The sequence below is a fragment of the Epinephelus moara genome, chromosome 24 (genome assembly GCF_006386435.1).
Source record: "Epinephelus moara isolate mb chromosome 24, YSFRI_EMoa_1.0, whole genome shotgun sequence".
Taxonomy (NCBI): Eukaryota; Metazoa; Chordata; class Actinopteri; order Perciformes; family Serranidae; genus Epinephelus; species Epinephelus moara.
In genome coordinates, this window is record NC_065529.1 from 24145363 (window position 1) to 24172002 (window position 26640).

Here is a 26640-nt window from a genome sequence, read left to right on the forward strand (position 1 = left end):
ATGAGGACAAATCGCGGCATGGAGTTGCCAGAGGACTTCTGGATACCCGTTGCCCTGGACACTAACAACATCACATCACTGAGTCCTTTTCTGGTTCCTCAGGACCACCTGGGTGGCACGGGCACCTTCTACATCATGGCAGGATTCATGTTCTTTTTATTTACAGTTGGCACTAGCATTAACGTCCTCACCATTGCATGCACCATCCAGCACAAGAAGCTCCGTTCCCATCTCAACTACATCCTGGTGAACTTGGCCGTGGCAAACCTTCTTGTGTCCTGTGTGGGCTCCTTCACTGCCTGCTGCTCCTTTGCAACCAGATATTTCATCTTTGGACCTCTAGCATGCAAGATTGAGGGTTTTATGGCGACACTTGGCGGTAAGATTTAAGCTGTAGTTTTGAAACAATAAACTAATTCCACTAGATCATGCCTTTCTACTACTGGACTTATCTATAATGGTTTGAAAAATGTTTTAAATTCTCTGTCTCTGTCATTCCAGGTATGGTAAGCCTGTGGTCTCTTGCTGTGGTAGCATTTGAAAGATGGCTGGTCATCTGCAAACCACTTGGAAACTTTGTTTTCAAGCCTGACCATGCCATAGCTTGCTGTGCATTTACCTGGGTGTTTGCACTGATTGCCTCACTACCTCCACTGTTTGGATGGAGCAGGTAAGCAACAAAAACCAATGTAAACACTGAAAACTTATCTCGGGAAGCTGGAATGTACACTGAATGCCATTGTGAATATCTGTCCAGATATATCCCAGAAGGCCTGCAGTGCTCCTGTGGTCCAGACTGGTACACCACGAACAACAAATACAACAACGAATCCTACGTGATGTTTCTTTTCTGCTTCTGCTTTGCTGTTCCCTTCGCCACCATTATCTTCTGCTATGCTCAGCTGCTCATCACACTGAAAATGGTGAGGCAAACAAACATGCCAGGTGCCAGGATGAAGTTGATAAGGGGGCTGTTTAAAAGTGCAATGATACAAGTTGTTTTTGATAAAATGAAACTTCATTGATTTACCATGCAACAGCCACAGAAAGGCTAAATAACAAAAACATAAAGGTAGGGTTTCAAAATCAAATAAAACATTAATCAGACTCACTTAAGAACGTAGCACTTGCAGAGTGCTGTTTTTTTTTTTAACTTCTGTGTGTAAGATTCTGTGTCTACCTAAAGCAGATGGAGGCATGCATCAACAACTGTTTTGTGGCTTACAGATTTCCTCAGCTCAGCCCTGCATCTGCCTGAGGAGTCACATGTACCTTGACGTAAACTTTTGTAATTTTGTATTTTTCTGTACATGTATTTTGCCTATACATAGGGAGGAAATGAAGCCTAAACTAAATAACAAAAAAGCCTTAAATTAAATAGCATAAAGCCCAAATGTAGTTACTTTGGTTTACTTAAAAAGGTTTTGAAAAGGCTGCATTTTTACACGTGACACTAAAAAAAAGTCTTCTCAAGAGTAAACAACATTTATATTTGAGTGATCTTGTGTCTTATCAAAGCCAAAGTTTATAAGTAGAAACCATTTGACTGACTTAGTAATAGCTGGACCGTCAACATAGAGTGACTGACTGTTCAGAAAACACTTGTGTATGTGCACTAACTACGATCCCCGGTGACACTACTGGCTCATTTATAACCTCTTTGAACCAACTTGCTTCCTCAACAGGCAGCGAAGGCCCAAGCTGAATCTGCCTCCACCCAGAAGGCAGAGCGGGAGGTGACCAGGATGGTGGTCGTCATGGTGCTGGGCTTCCTGGTGTGCTGGATGCCTTACGCCTCCTTTGCTCTTTGGGTCGTCAACAATCGGGGACAACCTTTTGACCTGAGACTGGCAACCATTCCCTCCTGTCTGTCCAAAGCCTCCACAGTCTACAACCCTGTCATCTATGTTCTCCTCAACAAACAGGTCTGTTAAATGTTTGGTTTGAAACAGTGCACTTTTTGCTTTGTTGCAAAGAAGTATGTGGAAGAGCTGTTGAGAGAAACCGATAGGGAAACCCAACAATAACCCTGTTTTTGGGTTTTTAACACATGAAGCTGACAATGTGCCAAAACAGAGTTTGTGTATCACATAGGGCTGTGCAATATATCCTAGATTTTGAACATCGTAATATCGTAGGTGTCGTCCTTTCCTGAGTTTAAAGGCTGCATTACAGTAAAGTGATGTAATTGTTGGAACTTACCACACTGTTCTAGCTGTTCTGTTATTTGCCTTTACCCACTTAGTTATTATATCCACATTACTGATGATTATTTTCAGAAATCTCATTGTGTTAATATTTTGTAAGGCACCAATAGTCAATCCTACAGTGCCCTTACAATATCAATATCAAGGAATTTGGTAGTGTGACTTTCTCCATACTGCCCTGCCTTTGTGTCACATAAGCACTGTCCTGTTTCTGATGTCAGTCTGAGGTGCATGAGTGCAACAGTTTGTTATGAAATCATGAAGTGTCTTCCTCTTAGCTTTTAACAGATCATATAGAAACTCGGAAAATTACTTGCTAGTAGATGTTTTGCGTCAGTGCTGTCTTGTGCATATACCTCACGAATGCAACATTTTTATATCATGTCAAAAAAAACAGAATATGTTAAATCATTAATTTATCCACTTTGCTATGCCACTATGTGTAGAAGTATTCCTACAGTCCCACTAAAAACTGGTGTAGTATCTGCCACAGTGCAAGTTTTGATGCGACCACCAGGCGACATACACTATAGTGCCTTTAATTTGCCTGCAGATCTTTGAATCTGCTCACGTCACTGAGTTGACTGGTTCGTCTGCCAATGTGACATGAAATTTCAGTTTCAGAAATAAAAAAAGCAACCAAAGAGTGCCATGGGGGGACTCACTTAGCCAATCAGCACAACAAACGGGGTTAACACTGTTGTCAAATTGTTGTCAGGTTGTTTGGCAAAGTGCTGAAGATAGATGCTACTGTTGAGGCAGTTCTAAATCCAGGTCTTGTCAACATTGCCCGATATCAAAGTTTGTTGTTACTTCTCTCTGCTCCACTCTTAAAACATTGGCAAAACCAGCATGTTGGCATGGCTACATATCAGTGTGGACTCAACATGAAGTAAGATTCAGGCGGACATGCTCTCTAGTAACTGGTTTGGGAAAATCGAATCCCCTTGCCCCACAGAAATCAGTTAGAATGGATGCAATGTCAGACTGAAAATAGAAACAGAGTGTAGAAAGTTGACAATTCTGTCTAATATCAGGAGAGCCTTTAATGTTTAAAATTAACATTTTGCTTCCTTTCACCCTCTGTTATCTTCACACTTTATGATAAAAATAGATAGGCTACCACATTTTGTCCTACACAAACAACGTACATTTTAACTACTTTTTACCTTTTTGTAATTTCAGTTCCGTTCATGCATGATGGCGATGGTGGGGATGGGTGGAGGTGAGGAGGAATCCTCCACATCACAATCAGTAACTGAAGTCTCCAAAGTTGGGCCTGCTTAGCCTGAACATCAAGGCTTGCCACGAATTATTGTGAATTGTAAATAACAATAAATGTATGTGTTCTGTCATATAAAATATATATATATATAGGCTCTGCTGATATTCGAGTAAGAAGTCATAAATAATCTGCAAAGTGAAAAATAAAAAAAAAAATAAAAAAAACATTTCTATATAGTGTCCGTTTGTTGATGACATTTACTGGTTTGGACTGCATGCAGTTTCCCTGTATGGGCATTGTGTTGTGAGGCACATATTCACTCCAAGAAATGAAAAAAAAGCAATGTGGTGACAGTCGTTGTTTTTGTTACTGTTAATGATTCCAACCAAATTATTGCAAAATATAGTTTCATGAGTCTTCATGAGACAGGGGACATGATCAGTGTCTCCAATTCAGTATCTAACCAAATGTCTCCCCTTCTGTTCCTGAGTTTTGATGCTGAATAATTGCCAGGAATTTGTTTTTGCAGAACAGTATGATGTCACAGGGAAGTTGACCTTTCACCTTTTGGATATAAAATATCATCGTAGTCATTTTTATTAGCGTATGAACTCTTAAATTATGGCCAAAAACATGTTTTTTGAGGTCACAGTGATGCTGACCTTTGACTTTCGACCACCAATTTCTATTTATTTCATCGTTGTGAATGTTTGTGCCAAATTTGAAAAAATTCCCTTGAGGCATTCTTAAGATGTTGCGTTAACGAGAATGAGACAGACAGAGGGTCAACCTGAAAACAAAATTGCCTTTGGCCTCGGCTATTGCTGGCGCATATGTATAATAAGAATCTGTTTCTTTGAAATTGTTGGTGACATAAAGTCTGAGGTAACCCAGTACAACCTGGATTACTGAGGGCCAAATGCATGCAAATGACCACCCGCACATCACTGATGATGAGATTACGTGGTTCACAAACAGTGCTACACTGGGATGTATCAAGATGATCCTTGCAAGCTCTGGTACTGAGCTACTAATCTCTATATTAACTCAAAGGTGGCACATTTTTTATTGTGGGAGTGCATGATGTGTGTACACATACACTAGTATAAGTATGTGTGATCCGTGAACCAAAGCTTTAAAGCCCCTCCTTGAGCCAATTAAGTTTAGCCTGAGTGATATTCCTAGTTCCTATAAATGCGCCCTTAACTCTCCATCAGAGAGAGACAACGGTCAGTCAGAGGACTGTGAAACAGTCAGAAGTATCAGCACTATTTAAAATCAGATGCAAATTATTTGTAGTCTTGGTACAATAATACCATTTTAACATCTTTCTGAAAAGTGCTTGAATTTTTATTTGACACAGAACCAGACAAAAATGAGGGGAAGTCGTCCAGTGGAGCTCCCAGAGGACTTCTGGATTCCCATCCCTCTGGACACCAACAACATCACATCCTTCAGTCCATACCTAGTTCCTCAGGACCACTTAGGGAGCCTTGGGATATTTTATTCCATGTCAGCATTTATGTTCTTCCTGTTTGTGACCGGTACAGGCATTAATATCCTCACTATCGCATGTACTGTTCAATATAAGAAGCTCCGCTCTCATCTGAACTACATTCTGGTGAACTTGGCTGTGGCAAACCTCCTCGTCTCCTCTGTCGGCTCCTTCACCTGCTTCTACTGCTTTGCCTTCAGATACATGATTCTTGGTCCACTGGGGTGCAAGATTGAAGGATTTACAGCAACTGTTGGTGGTAAGGATCTTGATGAATGGAATAAATAAAACAAAGTTATAAAAAAAAAAAGTTAGCTGAGTACAATACTACCACAGAAGAGTTTCTTTTTTAATCCTATTGACCAAAAGGCAAACATTTCTGCTTATGCGTCTTTTAAAGTATGCAAAATTTTGTGCCTGTGGTTACTGTTTATAAAAAACGATTACATTAAAACTGCAAGCCTCCTCTGAACTTTCTTACAACCCCACCATGCTGATTTTATTGTCAGACAAGATATCTTCAAATAAGTCGCAGCCACTTCTTCCCATGACAAAACAATCTCTTATAGATTACAGTGTGGTTTTGCCATCAGCATCATGGTATTACATTGCTATTTATATGAAAATATATGATAGCACGGCTCTATCCTGACACTTGTTTTTCATAACAGTAGTCTGCTGGAGAAATACTTTGATCTTTACCACAGAAACAACACTTTGTAACGTCAGTGTCTCCACCTCATACAAAAAGCTGCAATTTTAGCTTGTGCTTAATATATGAAAAATAATATTTAACAACTTTAACATCTTAGCTGTTAATTTCCTGTTGTTTTGAGAACTAAGATATAGTTCTTTTCCTCAATCTACAAAGAAACATTGGCTCTTGCTGCTCAGGAAGCAACCTAGAAACTTTGGATGACAGACTAGAGACGAATTCTTTGTCTAAACTTAAAACCAGTGTGTAGTACTCAAGATCTGTCTTGTTCTTGAGACCAGTACTTGAAGGTCTCGGCTTCATCTTGGACTCAACCACATTTTTACTCCATTTTATTGTGGTCTCTGACTCAGAAAACTTTATTTCAAGACCAGCCCAGACCACAACTGTAGGGATATCACTAAATTGCCTGTGCGAAAAACAGTTTTGAATAAAGATGGTCAAGTTGATTTCAGCTCTTTAGTGTTATACATATACACACACACATATATATATATATATATATATATATATATATGTGTGTATATATTTATGTACATACACGTATACTTAATATGGCATAAAAGAGAAATCTTTTGTTGTTTTATGTAGGTGATTTAGTGGGAATGTGGGTCTTTCAGACTGTGGAACATTATGGTTTTTATGTTCCACATTTTCCAGTAAGAGGCCAGCACTGGTAGTCTCGATCATGATTTTGTCTCGGTTAAGGTGGTCTTGACTATAACACTGCTTAAAACCATTCTGCATCAGATCCACTGTTATCGTTTTACCTTCCTTTAATGTCAAACAATTTTTCGATGAAAATGTGATGGCAAAATATGTCATAAGGCCTCTACAGATAATAATAAAGCCTAATACCAAACATGCAACTACCGCTGAGGTCTAGCTGAGTGGACTGCAGGCAAGCCAGAAGTATCATTTAGTAAAACAAAGTAACTATTACAATCCCTGCTTTATAATGTTTTAGGCTCTACCACAGATATGCAGTATTATAAAGTGCAGCTCAATGAGGGAGCTGTTATCAGTCTGTTATTCTCTCCTGTCTTGTTCCAGGTATGGTAAGCCTGTGGTCTCTGGCTGTGGTAGCATTTGAGAGATGGCTTGTCGTCTGCAAGCCACTCGGGAACTTCGCCTTCAAGCCTAACCATGCTATAGCTTGCTGCGCAATGACTTGGGTGTTTGCTTTGATGGCTGCAGTTCCTCCTCTGGTTGGATGGAGTAGGTCTGTATTTAAAGGCCATCACACAGCAGAGTTCTTAGTTTTTAATAGATGATATAGCAATGGAGATGAGTAACTCTGAAACTGACTTTTTAAAACTATGATCTTGAAGTACCAATTTTCCCCGCTCTTACAAGAGCTCTTACAAGAGCTCTTACAAGAGCTCTTGTAAGGTTAATCATTTTGCCCCTAATTCCAAATATCCAGACACACAGCCACCACATGTTCCTGCAGTACGTACATGTAAAGTACTGACTCACTGTCTGTCTCTCCAGGTATATCCCAGAGGGCATGCAGTGCTCCTGTGGACCAGACTGGTACACAACCAACAACAAGTTCAACAATGAGTCCTATGTGATGTTCCTCTTCTGCTTCTGCTTTTCTGTCCCTTTCTTCACCATCGTTTTCTGCTACTCACAGCTGCTTTTCATGTTGAAAGCGGTAAGTGATACGTCTCTGTTAGGTTGATTTAAAAAAACAATACAATATCTCATTTGATTTCATAGCTATGAGTGTGTTTGTCTCCTTCAGACCAACCACATTTATGTATGTCCCTGGTCAACAGGCAGCGAAGGCCCAAGCTGAATCTGCCTCCACCCAGAAGGCAGAGCGGGAGGTGACCAGGATGGTGGTCGTCATGGTGCTGGGCTTCCTGGTGTGCTGGATGCCTTACGCCTCCTTTGCTCTTTGGGTCATCAACAATCGGGGACAACCTTTCGACCTGAGACTGGCAACCATTCCCTCCTGTCTGTCCAAAGCCTCCACAGTTTACAACCCCATTATCTACATCCTCCTAAATAAACAGGTTGGTTCACTGTCAGTTATGATTTAAAAGCTATTTGCAGGTAGGAGGGTAACCTTATTTTCACTTGGCTTAACTAAAGTTGTACTGAATTTAGCAACCCAGTTGCTAGAATAAATGAGGACATTGTACATTTCTGCAAACTATGGATATCTAACATTTGCGTGTTATTGTGCCAGGGATGTGTTGAAACTTTACATTTTGGTTTCCTTATATTTCAACACACTGTGGTAAACATGTAGTAATATTCGGACATGAAAACCACTTGGTTTTGGTGAGGAAAAGATTATGTTTTGGCTGTCATTGAAGAATTAATATATAAGATTATTTCACCCAAAGATGAAGTGCCTTATTTTTTTCTGCATTAATTTGAGACTTCTGGGATCTTGTTTTTTTGCACTTTTTACCTTCCTTCTTCCATTGTATGTGGTTATGCTTGGTCACAAAAACCACTTGGGCATGATTAGGAAAAACATGTTTTGGCTTAAATACCTGATTTTAGAGCCGCTTTAAATGCTGCAATGTTTCGCAAAAAACAACCTTTGTTGCTGCTCTTTGATCTTAAACATTTCAGAAATGTTGATATGACATGTATGAAACATACAAATGTAACGTATCCATGGTTTACAGAAATGTACAATACCAATAATTTGTTCATGCAAAAGGGCTGAATTTAAAAGTTTGAACAAAACAGAGCAAATTTGATTTGAAAATAGCACAGACGAGGCCAGTGGTGACCTCTAATGGTGGCTTTCAAAGATACAAAAAGCTTGCTCCATCCTCATGGAGAAAACGTGATGTGAGATTAAATACTTAAAATTCTGAAGTCTTTATTAATTTGGATTATATGATAAAATAAACCTGTCACAAGTCATCAAATATATATTGTTACAGTTTGATCTCCAAAGTTCGTTATGTTATTAAATTAGAGGTACTAATAGAAATATTTTTCCCTCACCAATGAATGTACCTGTGTTGCTTTTCCCTTTCAGTTCCGCTCGTGTATACAGAAGATGCTGGGGATGAGTGGAGGCGACGATGAGGAGTCATCAACAAGTCAATCCGTCACTGAAGTCTCCAAAGTCGGACCTGCTTAGGTTGTTCACGACTCATTTTGGTGTCTGATATACAGTGGTGTAGTGGCAGCTGATGAGGTGGGTATACGGCTAGGTAGATGGGTATGTTATGGAGGAGGAAGTGGGTGTGCTCTCCTATATATTCCAATGATTATTGGGTAAATAGGTGGGTAAACTGTATATGGCCAGAAAAGAAGTGGGTATACCACGTATACCTGAATATACCCTCCACTACACCACTGTTTACGTATTGTAAATAACACTGAACGAACAAATGTGACAAATGGATTATTCTGTTATTACAGCTGAAGAGTTACGTGCAAAGAAAAATGTTTTAAAAAAAAGGAGAAACAAATAAATGTCAGTGATAAAATTATTATTTGTGTCTTTTCCAGACTATTCATTTCAGATGTATGTGACAAATTGTATATTATTTAGCCTTGATCTTGTCCTAAAAATTAAATGAAGATGTCAAACTTTGGTCAATGGAAACCCATAGTAGTTGTTAATTTATTAACTGCAAGCTAATGTTGTAGTATATTACAAATCTTTGTGAATGAGATAGAAAACTGTATTTGTTGTTTAGGGATTCATGTGCATAGAAACAACCTGGAGTCTAACAGAGAATAATAAACAGCTGACCTACAACTTTACAGTTTTATACATGTGAGAAACAATTACTGACAATGTGGGCAAACACTCTGGGATCACCTCATCTAATCTGTCTGATAGTTTCTGGGATGGACTTGGGGGAAAAAAGTAAAGTCCACAAGTCTGCGTATGTTATTCTCTGCTGATTTGCTCAATGAAGCACTGAATGCCCTGACGTTAAAGGGGAACACCACCTAAATTATAAATTCAAATATGTCATTGCAACTGCCATGGAAATCAGTCAATATTTGTGAACATGAGCTACTCTCTCAAAGCTAGAAAACAGAAAACTAAGTCTTAAACTTGTGATGTCGTCAGGTATGAAATCTGGAGCTGCTTCACAGACAATGAATGGGAGCCTGATTTTGTGGATCCACAGAATGTTTTTCATTTTTATACCCAAATGAGCTTTAAGGCTCATTTATACTCTATAAATACATTCATTTCAAACACTGTAAATGCCACTGCCACTGCACAGATAGAGCCAACAGATGGCACTAGAGGCTAAAGTCAAAACTTTCTGTCAACAACAAATGCAATAGGATGAGGTCGCAATAATGTACCTTTAATTTAAATGGAGGCAGCGTTGTAGACGTAGGTGGTCTGTGAGGAGATTAAATACATCATGACATGTGAACAGAGAATTATTTTCACTATATAACCCATTCATTCTGTTCCGCCATTTTTTGAATGTCTGTCTTTTCCTGCAGTTGCATTATGCTTGAACTATGCTACACTGCCCCCACGATCTCTGATGGTACTGCTCTGTTTCATCCGTGTCTGTGAGCTTTCAGAAAATGTGCACAAATATGGAGGAAATGAACGCAGAGTACGGATAGATGGCTCCATCTGTGTATGTACATGGATCTAACTTTGCGCAGAAATGAGGCCTTAAGGGGCTTTCACATCAGGGACCAGGGCCCCAATCCCAGTACACTTGACCCCAAAACCCAGTTCATTTGATTAGTGTGAACACTGTGTACCATATGTGGGCACAGTATGCCAATTCATACTTGAGTCCAATTGAAAAGGTGGTCTTGAGTATGGTTCACGTGTAGTCCAGTGCAGTAAGCATCTGTACCAAAACACAGAAATGGACCGCTAATTAATATGGCTACAAGGTTTTTTAACTTGTTATGAAACAGTCTAAATGTAATACTGATGCCTCTTCATCAGATGGCAGAGTGAGTGTAGCCTGCTGCAGAGAGACCCGGATCCAGCCTCACTCCTCCCCCTCCGGGCAGGAGCAGAGCTTTACCTTGCTGCTCTGCCAGTACCCACTGATGACAGTCTCTATACAGACCCTGACAGCACCCTTTTCTGCACTGTAGCACAACAAAACTGTCTCGTAGATGATGATGATGCAAGTGTACTCAGGTACAACATTACTAATATAAAGGTTGAGCAGCAAGGGAGAGGACGGGGTGGTGCGGGGTGGGGGCAACCGTACTTGGGCATGGTATGAATCATTTTCACTAAATATGAAAAAGCCCTTTTTCTATTGTAGTGTTCTCAGTTCTGAAACAAAAAATGTACCCATATACTCATCTGTCATCTTTCACCATTCATTGTCAATGCAGCAATTTCACACTTGATACTTGATGACATCATAGATTTGTGTTTAAGCACTCTAGTTTTGGGATTTGGTACAGAGTTATTCATGTTTACTAATATTTCTGGACTATCTTAAACTATAGGAGTAACATGAAGGGATTTTTTGGGTGTAGTTCCCCTTTAATGAAGACGCCAAGCCAAAGCCATAGTTCTGCTTTAATTACACTCCCTGAATTTGTCTTAGTGCTCAATGGAATCTCAAAACACATCCATCCCGCTCACAGTGGATATTTTGAAACTGAGTATATTTCAGAACATCAGCAGTGAGCCAGAAGGACAATCTGTGGTAAAATTAATATTAAGGTTTGGAATGATATTTCAGCACACAAGGAAAACATGATATACAAAGCATATTACCATTTCAGAGCGTGAATATACAAGTGCAGTTATGAACATTATAGAACATTATTCATACAAATAATGAAATGATGAAATGATTTTCACGACCTAGTTTTGTGGAGAAAAGTGATGAGATCATTAACTCACTGTTGCCTGCACCATGCAAACACTTTGAAATGCTGCTAACACATAATCTAAGAAATTGAAATATGCATCTACTCCTTTCTCCCCTTTGAATCCCATCTGGCACAGCTGACATTGTTGACACTGTAACTGAGTACATCTGGGTGAGGTAATCACTTGAAAACACTGTCAAGGGCCGTAGTTTCTATAGCACAACAACTTGTATGAATATATTCTATAGGCCTATTACACACTATAATATTAAGAAACATTTAATTATATATTATACTGTTTATATTTATGACTCAAGGTCATCTGTAGAATGGAAACACTTTGCCAAACTCAGATTAGATCCAGTCTGTCAGTCATTCTTACCTGTTGCCAACAATGCTACGGGTACGTGGATCACTAGTTCACTCACCGAGCACAGACTTAAAGGCTTTACCTTGCGGAGTTCAGATAACTTGGCAGACACACACACACACACACACACACACACACACACACTCATACACATCTTGGCATACAATCTAAGCATGAATAATTTCCCCCTTGGGTCCACTTTGATAAATGATAATAAGTGCTCTGGAAACAAAATATATTCTTATAATGATGAATGACTCTCAGTTTAAAGCAGTTACATGCACTTGTTTTCAAATGCTTTAATACAATGAGCTAAAGAGGGTTAACTGAAAAGGATTACACATTAACCTCTGTGTAGGTACTCACATAGTACTAGTGTTTACGTTTCATTATTTATGTGAGACAATTCAGTAACATTTTCTCTGACCCCCATGACTACAAGGCATTACAAACATACTTTTAATAAAAAACATGATATACTGATGTGCACTGTATAATTATTTATATTAGTACTCATAAATATTTTTAATGCTTTAAAACAATGATCAGAAAACATTATAAAGCATTTACAATGACTTATAAGGTCTAGTGTCATAATACTTTATAATTAACAGTCACTAACTTACATTTTTGCAAGGATCAAAGTGTATTATAATTCTCAATGCATTACAATAATTTTATAATGATTTGTAATGTGATTATAATTTATTCTAAATAGCCATTTAAGTGAAGTAATAAAATTCCTGAGGACGTATAGACAGAAAACATTACAAGCTGGATTTAAATCACTGTAAGAGGTAACTGTTTGCTTTAAGTAAAGTGGAAAAAATATCAAATCTATGCAAAAACAACAACACATTGTAAAATGTCTAACAACTTATGACGGAAATACAACACATTATAAAATGATTGTATTGTATCACATCTATGAGAATTATAATACAATAAGATTGGTGCAATAGAATGCAAAAATGCAAATAAAATATTATGATACTTGCTTATAACTATAATTTCAAAATGCCTGAGGCAGATTATAACACATCAACATATCCTCATACAACCGTTTGTATAATAGCCGATGTAGCGTCCCATGAATGGTGTCATGTTGCAACGTGAAGTTACACAGATTAGGTTTAGCAAAAGAAACATGGTGAGTACATATTTTATAATAAAGAGACTAACCCTGATTGTCTTTGGGGAAAGTCCTGTGTTTGTTTGATCCATCCACCACCCCACCCTGCCTCCTTGTGCGGACTTTCACTCTTTATAGAGCAGTGCAAGAGTGACATTTATTTGTAGGCCAGCCCAGATGTTACCATCACAATGGCTCCCTCAACAAAAAGATATTGGATTCTGGATTATTGCAGGAAATAAGCTCTGTGGGAAAAGAACAAAAACAAAATGTTAGTGTATGATACTAACACATTTTGTTCAGCAAGATAATCTTCACAAATAAACACCACCTTTATGATTTTTTTTGAAGCATAAATGCAATCGCCAGAAGTAAAAAGCTAACATTAGGCTATAAATGAACTAGTATGCAGTCACATTACTTTACTGCCATGACTTTACCATTCAAAAAAAGCCTTTGAGACAAGGGACTCATTCCTGCAGCACTACTTCCTTCTTTACTCTCGTCAGTGCAGCTGTCACATGATTGTATTTGTAGGTTACATATGAATTCTGATGCACTGCTTTTCGTAAGTATACATGTAAACAATTCATGGAAACAGCCTGAGTGCATTGCAAGTTTGTTTATAATGCATAATAAAGAGGGCTGCATAAAGAGTGTTACCGAAACATTTCATTAAGCAATTAAAACCTGTCACAGAAACACTTGCCTCAGTATTGTACCCAACTGTTGCCTGTGTGTTCAGATTACAACTAAACATAGGTGGCTACATGTTGTCTGCCTGTCATGCTGCTGAGAGGAGATGAAAATCAATGAGTCAATACTTGGAAATACCACACTACTGCCTCTGGGTTTTAGGCCATCATGGGTCATCTGTGCTGCAGGGAAAAGCAAAGGTAAAAAAGGGATATTCTGGTCATCACAGCATCCCTCAACAACATCTGCACACAAATCTGAGAACAGGATTATTACCTGATGTGAAGTGAACATGATGAGTAGCAAATGGACTCTGTTCACTCCACACCAGTGTAATACATATCCACACTACAGCTATTCAGACAGCAAGGGTATAAACCAGACCTTCACACCAGATCATGGTTGTCATGGAGATTCCCGTTGGTAGTCGGGAGCAAATCCGAGTTCTTCTAGTAGTGAACTTTTACCAACTACGAATAGTTCAGAACTAGCGGAATTCTGGACCTACCCCCGAAACATCACAGCATCACATGGAAATAGGAATCAGTAGCAGTAAGAAAGCATTAGCTAGCTAAGTAAATATATACTCAGCTACTGAAAACAAAAATCTCTCCCCTAAGACATTAGTTAACGAAGTATTACTTCATAAACAATGATGAAAATTCAGTATTTAGTATAAATAGAGACATAATTGTAAATAAAGGAAAATATAAGAAAAGTTTACAGATTTCTTTAGTTTCAGGATCCATCCTCTTCTTTTTGATGTGCAGTCCGTGTCCTACATGGAGTTCTTATCAAATCTGGGAGCCAACTACTTGAGTGAGACGTGGACTTGGGAAAAAAAAAAAAAAAAAAAAAGAATCAACGGCTTAAACTAAACCACTACAGCAGCTTTAATTAACCTCTGCTTTCTCCTGAAGTGAACTGTTGTTCCGGAGAGATTAAAGTGTTACGGAGTGACCATGCCAGAAGTAATTACTCTATGTTAATCTGTTTTATGGAAGAACTCAAGTTGTCCGTATAATCTGCTTTGGTCTGTGGGGACATGACAAATCTGGATCTAGATCAACCAGGTTCTGATTAGAGGTTCAGCACTATTTGGGGAGACACTGCTGCGACAACAGCTGCTACCTAACAATCCCTGATACAGTGTGAATTATACTGTTTATTTGTACTGACAGTAATGTCAGTAATATGACTTACTGTCAAGCATCTGACTCGTAAGACATGTGGGGACTTTCAGAAGTGCCCACACAATGTTGTCACTTTTTGTTTTTTATTGAAGGGTTATGAAAAAAAAGGTCTGCCCTCTCCTCTGGACTAAATGCTAATAATCATAAATATTACAATAAAGCATGTTATAGTTGAACAAATGACAACATAACAAATGATCCAGCTCATTGTCATTCCCAGGTCATCAAATACTGATGCTTTCCCAGTCAACATTTGTATGTGGGCCCCATGAGCTGAAAAATGGGCCCTTTTTGTGATTGTCCATGGGTACCACAATGGCCCCATGTCAATTGCCCACATGGGTGGGTTTACCCTAGTGGGCCCCCTATACTACGGCTACCTGGGCACCAAGTGGGTATGGGCCAAAATAGGCATCTTATCCGGGGCCCACTTGGGTGAAGCCACCCATGTGGGCAATTGGCATGGGGTCATTATGGAACCCATGGACGATCCCATACAGGGCCCATCTTTTAGGCTCCTTTACTAACCACATGGATCCCACATACAAATGTTGACTGTGAAAGTGTCAGTATTTGATGCCCTGGGAATGACAATGAGGTGATAATGATGATGATTGATGATGATGATTAGAAGGGTTTGAACAATCATGTGTTATAGGCCCCTCGTAATAGACCACTTTCACAGCAGACATTTTGACTGGATGGAAAAGTAGCTGTTCCTACGACAGTTGAACCACACAGTGTGACAGTGAGCCAGGACCCGGACCATGAAACTGAAGAAACAAAATGGAATTCAGCCGTCAAATTTACTGTTTTACACTTGTGCTGTACCTATTATAATATACCGAAATGTCAGTGAACAGGGTGATAATGGTGAGCAACAGAAAATAATGAGCCTGCATTAATTCACACATTATTTCATCATGAGTCATGCATTCTTTAAAGCATATGCTGCTAGTTCATCTCACACCACTGAGCTAGCTAATGTCCTATCTCAGCCGAGGAGGACGCTACAAATGTTTACATCTCAAACTGTCGAGCATGAGCATCTCATCCATGAATAGATGCACGCTTTACCTCTATGTGGTAATATAATTTGTGGCTGTAGTTTGTTAGGAAGAAAATAGTCCCTCCATGAAAACTGCTCACAACAAGGTCTGTGGATTATCTTGAGTAAATGGGTCATGACTTCCGGACTCCCTGTTTTTGGCACTTTGAGCACCACAAGCTGAGTGCCATCTAGTTCCATTATAGTCAAGAGAAGGCAGATATCTCTACAGCTGATATCTCCAACACTCTGCAACTCACACCAAAACAATCTAGACAAATAGTACTACTGGTAAAAGGGAAAACTTTGTATTTACTGATACTGATACTGATACTGATACTGATACTGTCCCAATAATTCCATGATTTGTCCACTGCAGCCTCTCGCTACTCCTATAATTTTCTCCAAACTGATATTGTTGTCTGATGCCACAAATTCTTTTGTTTATGGTTGACATTCCCCACAAGTTTTCCCTCATTGAAGTCACCTCACCAGCAGCACCACTCGGTGGTTTGGATCCAGTGAGTGTGCTGGTCTAAATAACCTGCTGAAGGTTGATTGAAGGACAGCACGTTGTTAACAAACTTTAAGTACATTGAGTTAACATTGTTAGCAAACTTTAAGTATGCAAGAGGACACTAAATTCCTTAATCACTGGTTGCTCTTATCCCTTAAAGACACAATCCTGTTGGGAATACCCAGAACTGAAGAGCTTTGGACAGACACAGCTGTCACTCAGCTTCATTTTGCCAAAAATCTGTGCATAGCATATATGTATATGTATATATATATATCTATATATATATAGATATATACATATATATTTATAATTAAATCCAAAGCGGTCAAAAATCCCCAGTGAAATCTTGCACAGTTAAATCATGTCCAACTTAATATTAAGTAGTGAAAGTTTGACAATTAGGGTATTTGCCATAATCAAATCAAACCTGTGCTTTAGAGTAAATTAAATAATAAACAGCAATAAGATTTTGACAGAATACTGCAAACAGGAAAAGAATCCAGGCACTCCAAACAAAAATGAGAATGAGGAAGGAAAGATTAGATTAAAAAGCCTTTAATATAATGGCCAACTCATTAAAAAGCCAACATGTTTCGACCACTGTTGGTCTTCATCAGGGCTGGAGAAACTTTTGACAGACTTCATGGGCTCCATTCCAGCATCTCACATGGTCATCCTCACAGACCCCAACTAAGCTGCATCTGTATTTTTATAATGTGAAAACACTGCCCTGATTTCTTCTTATTTTATCGTTTATTTTGTTCATTGTAATTTTAGCTGTAAATCCTGCCTCTTGGCTAAAGACACTCATTGACTCACTGACACAAACAACGGAAGCTTGTGCATGCTTTTTTGGTTGTGGCATCCTTTTGATAGCCTTCTTCAAAAGTCCTTCCAATAAATATCACTTTGTCCTTGACATGAGGACTGTGACGTGAGTAACAGGTCACACGAGAGCTGAAAAATCCAGTGCTCTGATGTGAACTATCTTTCTGGAGGGATTAAAAGTGTCTTACCACACTAACACGTCAACAACTGTGACTGTAGCCATAACAGTTTCATGGGTCACCAGTTGTCCAATTAAGCTGCTTTAAGACTTGGCTGTCCTTTCATGCCCACCAGAGTCCACATGCATATTTATCACACACATTATACAAATAAGCTGATATGCACAGTTCTGCTGTGATATGTCATATGAAAATATTCATTGGTTCTAAAGCTTCAATTCTCATTTATACACATATTTAGTTTATCATTTCTACATTGCTATAGTTGTACGAAAGCGGCAATATTAGCTACAGCTGGTCCCAATGACGGCAAATGATGGAAATTAAAATCTTGCAACTAATCCGGAGTGGATGGACATCCGTTTTCTAACAAGATTATTTGGGCATTTTGTGTCTTAAGGTAAGCTGATAGTTTTAATTACAGTTCAAATGGGTTTGCCTAGGGTTGTCCTGTGGCTGAGTATCATTGCCAAGCATGACACTATACTGCTAACCTAACTACCTAATCCTATCAGAGGTCTCTGAAGCACAAGTATAAAAGCTAATGTTGGATGTGTTGCACCAGTCACTCAAGGAGGCTGTGAGGGTAAAAAAAATTGACAGCTGAGGTTCAGCCTCTAATAATCAGAATGGCAGAGGAGTGGGGAAAACCGGTATTTGCTGCCAGGCGGTACAATGAAGAGACAACAAGAGGATCTGCCTTTGTTTACACAAACAGCAATCATACCAGAGGTATGGTATTATCATTTTATGTAGCATGTCAATTACGCTCCATAGCTATAAAAACGTTCATTCTTTTTTCCTGTGAAGCACTCAGTGCATGTCTTTTCCTCATGTAAAGCAATTTGGGCTGCATTTCTTGTATGAAAGGTGAAAATTAAATTAAGTTTTATATAATTATTATTATTATACAAATAATTAGATTGGTGTGTTAGAGCAAAATCTAGACACTGTTTGCCAATAGAACCTGAATTAAATCTAATGATTCACCACTGTATTTTGCTGACTTCAGTAATCTATAATTTTATGTTTGGTGTTACATACCAACTGACTGCATGCTGACACTACTCTGTATAATTAAACAAATTAAAGATTTCTGCTGTCTCTTTACCTGAGACTGAGCGTAATCGCACATAAACCATTTGCTTCCGAGCCATTAAACTAGACAGTGTAAATTTGGACACTGTGGATATACAGTATGCAGGTCTGTTGTGTTGTTTTTTTTAAGTATTTTCTGTCTCCATTTTCTGCAGCTTAATGCAGCTTTAACCACAATATGATTCAAATGTCATGAAGTTATAGGCCTAATTGTGGTATATTCACATTTTTAAAAAGGATTTTGAGTTAAAATCACAAAAATTAGACCTATATCTCATTCATACAGTACATGTAACATTAACTAATATATAAATATGTGTTGTTTCTAAGAGGTATTGTTTTGTAGGCCTTACAAAATGAGACAGTGTGGACCACATATGATTCTAAATTGTGATACTAAATATGAAATTGCTTTTTTTTCTCAGATCCCTTTGAGGGTCCCAATTACCACATTGCTCCTCGATGGGTTTACAACGTTGCAACAGTTTGGATGTTTATAGTGGTTGTCTTATCAGTCTTCACCAACGGTCTCGTCTTGGTGGCCACAGCAAAGTTCAAGAAACTGCGTCACCCTCTGAACTGGATCTTGGTCAATCTTGCAATTGCTGATCTCGGAGAGACAGTTTTTGCCAGCACCATCAGTGTATGCAACCAGGTTTTCGGTTACTTCATTCTAGGACACCCAATGTGCGTCTTTGAGGGCTATGTTGTCTCAGTTTGTGGTGAGTGTTCACAGTTCTTTCTCTTTGATTGGAAGGAGTTTGGAAATAGTTTGGAAAGAGGATTGTTGGTGTTGCAAATGACATCAGGCTGAGAGTTAAAATACCTTCACTGAGTATCCTTATTCTTCACACAGGCATAACTGCTCTCTGGTCCCTGACTATCATCTCCTGGGAGAGATGGGTAGTTGTTTGCAAACCTTTTGGAAACATCAAGTTTGATGCGAAATGGGCTACAGCCGGAATATTGTTCTCTTGGATCTGGGCAGCGGTGTGGTGTGCTCCGCCTATCTTTGGATGGAGCAGGTAGCATGATGTGTTTTTTAAAATCAAAAAATGGGTTTTAAAGGTCCAGTGTGTGAAATTTAGGGGGATATACTGGAAGAAATGGAATATCACATAATTAGTGTACCGTCACCTTTCGTTTTCTTAGAATGAGCTAATTCTATCTGAATATGGTGCGGGTACGCATGCACAGAGATCATGTTCACTGACATGTCTCTACAGTAGCCCAGAATGAAATTCATGTTTTCATGTTTTCACTCTGCCCTGCATAGTTAGCAGCCCCTCCATAATGAGAGTATCAGAAAAACACTGATTTGCAATGTGAAACTGCTTTATTCAGTGTTTTTACTGGTTTTAATCACTGGGTCTTTTTGTTTTGAAGAGGAAGAGACTTCTGGGGATAATTCAGCTCCCGCTATAAATCTCCTAAACAATGAACACTGAAGACAGTCTCACCAGGAGAAGTTACACCTGGTTGCAATCAGCAATCCTCATTGATAGATGCCACTGAATTCCCCTAAATCTTACACACTGTTCCTTCAACTGAATCAGTGGATCTGCAAACTCAATATTTTCTTTATCAGGTACTGGCCTCATGGACTAAAGACTTCCTGTGGACCCGATGTATTCAGTGGAAGTGACTACCCTGGAGTCCAGTCCTACATGATTGTTCTTATGACTACATGTTGTTTCATCCCTCTGGCTATCATCATCTTGTGCTACCTTGCAGTCTGGTTGGCTATCCGTGCTGTAAGTTATCTTACCTGCAGTTTTATAGTCTATCTGAAGTACATCATAGCCTGACAGAGTCTCACAGTGTTTATTTGTGGCTCACAGGTTGCCATGCAGCAGAAGGAATCAGAGTCAACCCAGAAAGCTGAGAAAGAAGTATCCAGAATGGTCGTTGTCATGATCTTCGCATATTGTTTCTGCTGGGGGCCGTACACCTTTTTTGCGTGCTTTGCTGCAGCTAACCCTGGATATGCCTTCCATCCTCTGGCTGCTGCCATGCCTGCGTACTTTGCCAAGAGCGCCACCATCTACAACCCAATTATCTACGTTTTTATGAACCGGCAGGTGGGCACAACAGTCGCACTGCCACATTGATCAATTTTCTATGTCTAAATCAGATGTGTTTGGTTTATATTTTTTAACGGACCTTTGTGTTTCTCTTTCTATCAGTTTCGTACATGCATCATGCAACTCTTTGGCAAAGAAGTGGATGATGGCTCTGAAGTATCTACATCAAAGACAGAGGTCTCCTCTGTGGCTCCTGCATAAAGCTGTTGATGTTCTCACTGTGACCCATTGAGTTTTGTACAGTAAATATGTATTATGTTATTTGTTTTTTTTTCTTAGTAAATATAGCTTTCTGGCAAAATATATAAAAATATACATAAAGAAAACGGACAATTACTGTATATATGAATGTTTTTTTAGATGAACATTAAAATATGAAGGGCACTGAAAGTTTTCCTTTTGATGATTTTTAATAACTACCAATGAAGAGCTAATTAGGTATAGTTAGAACATTTTCCTTATCATTGGTGTTATTGTTAGTTTATTAAGAGAACATACCAACATTTTATTTCTTGAAACAACTTTGAAAAAATGAGTGGGTTTATGGAGCAGCTCCAGATAGTGCATCTTGGTAGACATTCTCTAGTAGAAGACATAGCATCTCTCATGTACAGTAAAAGTACTTGATTGAATTGAGGATTCATTCTGAGAGTCATCAGTTCAAGACTATTCCTCCAGATTCTCTTAATCATTGAGTTGAAACCCTTATGACATCAATCAATGTGCAATCAATATTAGCCCCAACTTCACCAGCAGTAACATTAAAGTGAACCTTACATTTTGAAATAGACCATTTTGTAATAATGCATATTTATCATAATGAGCATAATGAGCACTTTTACTTTTGATACCTTTCGTTATAACAGAGTATTTCAACATTGTGGTATAGCTTTTTTTTCTCTAGTTAAAGATTTGAGTACATCTACCACCACTGTAAACAGTTTACTGATAACCATTACATAATAATGTCCCTATCTCCTTTGTTCCCACTGCAAAACTCCCTATTTCATTCTGTGCATCTTCAGAGGTAGCCCACCCGACTAGCTCAATAATAATACATTTGGTAAACACGTTTCATTAAGGAGATTCAGCTCAGTGGTAGGCATGGCATTGTAGGCATGTTTGCATGCTAACGTGGTCATATCATTCCAGGCCCTGAAAATGAGTTAGGCATTACTTAAAAATCAAATACAATTTACTGATATTTGAATACAATTACTGGGTAAATCTTCACATTAAGGGTACAAATTAATGCATGACTTGTGATAATGTCACGCATGAATGTTGCTCATCATTTACAAATGATTATGCGTTTATATATTATGAAGAGACACAGGAGTGTCTCTTTCACACGTCCTCACATTTGTGATGACAAGATAAATGATAGAGTGAAGAATGAAAGAAGTGGACAGAAATTGCTGAAGCTGAGCCCCTGAAATCCCCTCTAAGTGTGCATTAAAAATATACTACTAGCTAACCACTGTAGGGGCTACTTGCAAGTTTGTGCTAGCTACTGTATTGTTTGCTAGTAGCCTACAAGCTAACTGTATGTTTCAGCTGAAGCCTGCTAGCTTTAAAAATTACATCATGTAACCATATATATTACTGAAGCAAAAAATCTTCAACTGAAATGTGCAGCTACCTCATGGGCTATTGCAAACATTCCATTAGCTAACGTAACGTTAGCTTACAAGCAACCTTGTTTGAAATGGGGAAAGTGATTAGCTATGGAGCTTTATCCCTATCTTTATTCAAGAGAGTGGTTTATCAGTTTGAGAGCATTATCTATTGATTTCACGTTCAAAAACCCTGCCCTCGCACTCAAATAGCCTCTGCTCGCACTTGGATCTACTCTGTTTCTGCTCAAACTGTGTGCTCGCACTCAGATACCATGTTGCTTGCACTCAGATACCATGTTGCACGCACTCAGATACCATTTGCTCGCACAGATTTCCTGCTCGAGCTTCAGCTTTTCTCCTTGCGCTCAAACTGTTTTTTGCCCTGCGCTTGGATTTTTTTGTGTAACAACCCTGTTAAAATCCCCCAACCAATAGAATGCCAGATTTACTGTTGGCCAATGAAATGATCCCTGCCTCCTTGTGGGCGAGCACGCCTTAGTTTTACAGCGTCCCGGCCGGGCGGGTACTCTTTAACCGGGTTCATCCACTCCCACCCTCCAGGGAAAGCCCTGTAAATTAAATGTTCTTCTCTTGCTTTCTTTACCACTTTTGGAATAAAGGGACTGTTAATTTACACACGTGCGCCATATGATATCTTTAAATTTAATACTCTTTTGTCCCAGCTCATCAAACGTCTCTGTTATGTCGGCTTTGGGCCGGCCCAGTGCCGTAGAATATACCTGCCCACATACGGAAGTCACCACAGAAGGCAGAATTTAATCTCGGCGGTGTTTGTTTGGAACTGAGCTCACGAGACACAGCATCTCATCGCAGTTGGTTTCAGGTAAGCTAACTGGAATAAATTGGCAGAAAATAGCTTTGTTGTTTATGCTGTGACCGTTAAAAGAGGTTCCTGGTGAGTGGTGAGGCACGACTAGGTGTATATAGCACATGTCCCCACCAGCTAACGTTATCTTTCATTAGCTGTTAGCTAGTTTATCTCATGTTAGCTAACAGGCTACAACTGTGGTGTTTTCATTTTATTTTCTTTAGTTGACGCTATCTGCTCATCTGGTTATCGTGAGCACTCGTTTTGGGTTACAGTGGAAGTGCCAGGAGCTGCCACCCGTGGTCCCGGGCAGGGCTCGAGACTTGGGATCCACTCACCTATGGTCCCCCCCGGCCTGACCTCCGCGGCCTGGACGGATGCTCAAGTGCGGCTTACGGCCTATTTCCACCAGATACGTGTTATGCTGTGTACCCCCCCAACGCAAATTCGCAAATTCGCACATCGTAGGCGTGGTGTGATAGACGCGAAATTCGCGTCCATTGCCTCATCGCTCGAGTTGAAAATATTGAACTTTTGAGGCGAATTCGCGTGACGCTGTGCCGCAAAAGCCAATCAGCGTTGAGATTCTCCCAACTCTTGACACCCTGACGTCCAGTTGTTGACACAACAATAAACTGCTACTCGCCGGAGACAGATGGACAGGCGCTCCGCAGCTGAAATGGAGCTGTAATGTTAATGTAATGAAATATTGGTTGTTACGTAATTTATAATTTATTTTGTGGCAGCATTTATTAAGTAAATGCTCGCCGAAATTCTCCACCATTACATATATGTAAATTTTAATTTGATTATAAACAGTTTATTCAGGTGCCTACGTTTTTCACCATGAATACCGTAGGGTTTGATTAGCTCAATATTAGCAGAAAGTGACGTTAATAAGAATTATTAAACATAACCACTTTAATTATTCGTCCAGCGATATAATTTCATAGTCAGACTAATAAAACCACACCTCTTGTTGATCAGACAAAAAAATGTTTAACACACTTTGGGGAAATTATTAATTATCAGTTGTCAATTCAAATAGAGCTCAAGTAGCCAGAATCTTTGCACCCGTAAAGTGACTGAATGTAATCTTACAGAAAACCAAGACGACGACTTCATAGCCAAACATGTATTCTAATACTACTGACACAGGAGACCAAGACACAATACAACAACAGACAAGACAATGAGTAAATGCAACTATGAGTGTAATGAAATGAATACAGCGATGCTAATGAATGAATGAACGAATGACCAGAGTGAACCAAATGAAGCAGTGAGCAATGGTAAGATAATTAGCAGAGGAAACTTTGACATGGACCTGTGAAAAGCACCATTCAACAGCTGAGAGGCATGGGAAGCAAAAAGGAGAAACATCTGAAAACTTAGGGGAAATCCTAGTTTTATATAATGCTCCCTACCATACTTAAACTACGAGTTTTATATAATGCTCCCTACCATACTTAAACTACGCATCAAACCCCAGCAACGGAAAATGATGTTGTTTCACCTGAGTTGTAGCAGACCAGGAAGAAGATGCTCTGGAGGGGGAAGAGGAAAAGGCAGCGCTGCTCATTGGTGTGCTGCTCCTGGTGCTGTCCCATGGGGCAGTTTTGGGCGTTCCTGAGCCCACATGGCAACCTTGGCTTGGGTGAGGGAGTCTCTCCATGTTGGTCATCTTCACATACCCAGTGTGGGCATGCAGGAGTCTGCCTTTCTTCAGTCCTGACCTTGTTGGTCCAGGACACAGGAGTTGGGCAGACTTTGTGGCATGAAGTTCTTTCTGTTGGGTTCTAGCATGTTCAGTTCTGCCCAGGATGCCATGGAACTGCCCGGCGGGTCACGCTGGATGGAGCCCAGCATGGCCCGCCAGCTTCTCAAAAGTTCTTCTTCAAGTTCTTTGTTCCTTTCTCTCTCTCTTCTTTAACCTCACTCATCTTATAGTTGTTCCAAGGGGTTGAGACTGGCAGGCAGGCTCCGGCCTCTGTGCTGTGATTGGCCTTGCCAGCTGTCTTCTCAGGCTGATGTCCAGTAGGAGCAGTTCACTGTCACTGGCAGGACATTTCACTCCTCCCCTCCTGCCCGTTTGCTTAGTTTAAAGTTTAATTTACTTTAATTGCTTCCTAGATGGCTAATGAAGCTTGGAACATTTCTAATACTTCCATATTTATCAACGTGGCGCTGTCTGCTATTGAATGGTATGTAATGGTATGGTATGGTATGTCTGCAACAGGATATTACCAACTTATACAGTAGATAAGTGGTCAACAGACACTACTAATTTAGATTAAGATGTTATACATGGTGATCCTGATAACATCATATATTCAATTCAATTTTCAATTCAATTTTATTTATAAAGCCCAATATCACAAATCACAATTTGCCTCACAGGGCTTTACAGCATACGACGTCCCTCTGTCCTTATGACCCTTGCAGCGGATAAGGAAAAACTCCCCAAAAAAACCCCGTTAACGGGGAAAAAAAACGGTAGAAACCTCAGGAAGAGCAACTGAGGAGGGATCCCTCTTCCAGGACGGACAGACGTGCAATAGATGTCGTACAGAACAGATCAGCATAATAAATTAACAGTAATCCGTATGATATATATATATATATATATATATCACACACATATATACGTACACATGTACGTATATTATATAAATATATACGTACATGTGTATGTATATGCAGTGAAATAGAAAGAAAGGTGAAACATAAAATTACAATCGAAACATGTTGGTTCCTGGAATCCACGTTTCTGTCTTTCCTCTTAAAAGACAACTGCAGGGAAAGGTGTTATCACATTAACATACAGTACACACAGTCGTTTGCACCATAGGGGACCTGGTGCTGAGTCTTCCTCTTCTTCCTGCATGACACCAACGTGTTTAATAGTAAAGTTACGTTTCAAGCACCTTTCAGACCATGTGGCTGAGTCTGTCTCTGAAGTGACCCAGTGGTTGGTCACTGATTCGTCTTTGATGTCAGGAAGCTGTGTGAAAGTCCATTGGTGTGAATCCAGAATAAACAGGCTTGATCACCATACATTTGATTAGAGCTCCTGACTTGGAGCCGTATGATTGGAGAACTTTCTCTGTTTCTACTTTCATGTGTTCACATGGGTTTCCTGCAACTCATCCACCTATCCGTGGATTCATCCCAAGATCCCTCCTCGGCTCCTCTATCCACGATCACATGACCTGGAAATAGATTGAGACTCACCATCTTTTAGGACATCTCAATTCGCAAATGCGTTCTGAGGAGACAAAGAGAGAGGAGGTCCTCAGAATGGACGGAAGCCAGGATACACAAGCGTTAACTGCAGCAAAGTTTGAAGCTAAGTGACAGAGCTGCAGCCCCCTAATGATGTGTGTAAAGTTGTTTCCTGAAATGTCCTTCATATTTTCCACACGCTTTGATTTTTTTGGATCTTGGGACCACCATTTTACAGCATTTTGAGCCGAAATAGCTCAGTTGGGAGAGCGTTAGACTGAAGATCTAAAGGTCCCTGGTTCAATCCCGGGTTTCAGCAGTAGGAAAGCTGAGTTTTGAGGTCATTTGATTAGAGCTCCT

General features: G+C 39.5%; 3 protein-coding genes and 1 non-coding gene across 4 annotated transcripts; all 4 read left to right on the forward strand.

Moving 5' to 3' along the window:
* On the forward strand, positions 1-3494 carry LOC126386140 (blue-sensitive opsin-like). Its single transcript, XM_050038297.1, has 5 exons — positions 1-379; positions 502-670; positions 758-923; positions 1686-1925; positions 3393-3494. The coding sequence occupies exons 1-5, from the start codon at positions 1-3 to the stop codon at positions 3492-3494; spliced, it is 1056 nt and encodes a 351-aa protein (XP_049894254.1).
* A 1313-nt stretch (positions 3495-4807) lies between these two features.
* LOC126386139 (blue-sensitive opsin) lies at positions 4808-8847 on the forward strand. Its single transcript, XM_050038296.1, has 5 exons — positions 4808-5186; positions 6696-6864; positions 7137-7302; positions 7427-7666; positions 8656-8847. Exons 1-5 carry the CDS (start codon positions 4808-4810, stop codon positions 8758-8760), a joined length of 1059 nt encoding a protein of 352 aa, XP_049894253.1. The 3' UTR covers positions 8761-8847.
* A 9207-nt stretch (positions 8848-18054) lies between these two features.
* LOC126385734 (red-sensitive opsin) lies at positions 18055-20808 on the forward strand. The gene is made up of 6 exons (XM_050037641.1): positions 18055-18157; positions 18949-19245; positions 19380-19548; positions 20112-20277; positions 20365-20604; positions 20710-20808. The coding sequence occupies exons 1-6, from the start codon at positions 18055-18057 to the stop codon at positions 20806-20808; spliced, it is 1074 nt and encodes a 357-aa protein (XP_049893598.1).
* Positions 20809-26526: 5718 nt separating this feature from the next.
* On the forward strand, positions 26527-26599 carry trnaf-gaa (transfer RNA phenylalanine (anticodon GAA)). The gene has a single exon. It is a non-coding gene; the product is annotated as a tRNA-Phe (tRNA).
* The last annotated feature ends 41 nt before the right edge of the window (positions 26600-26640 follow it).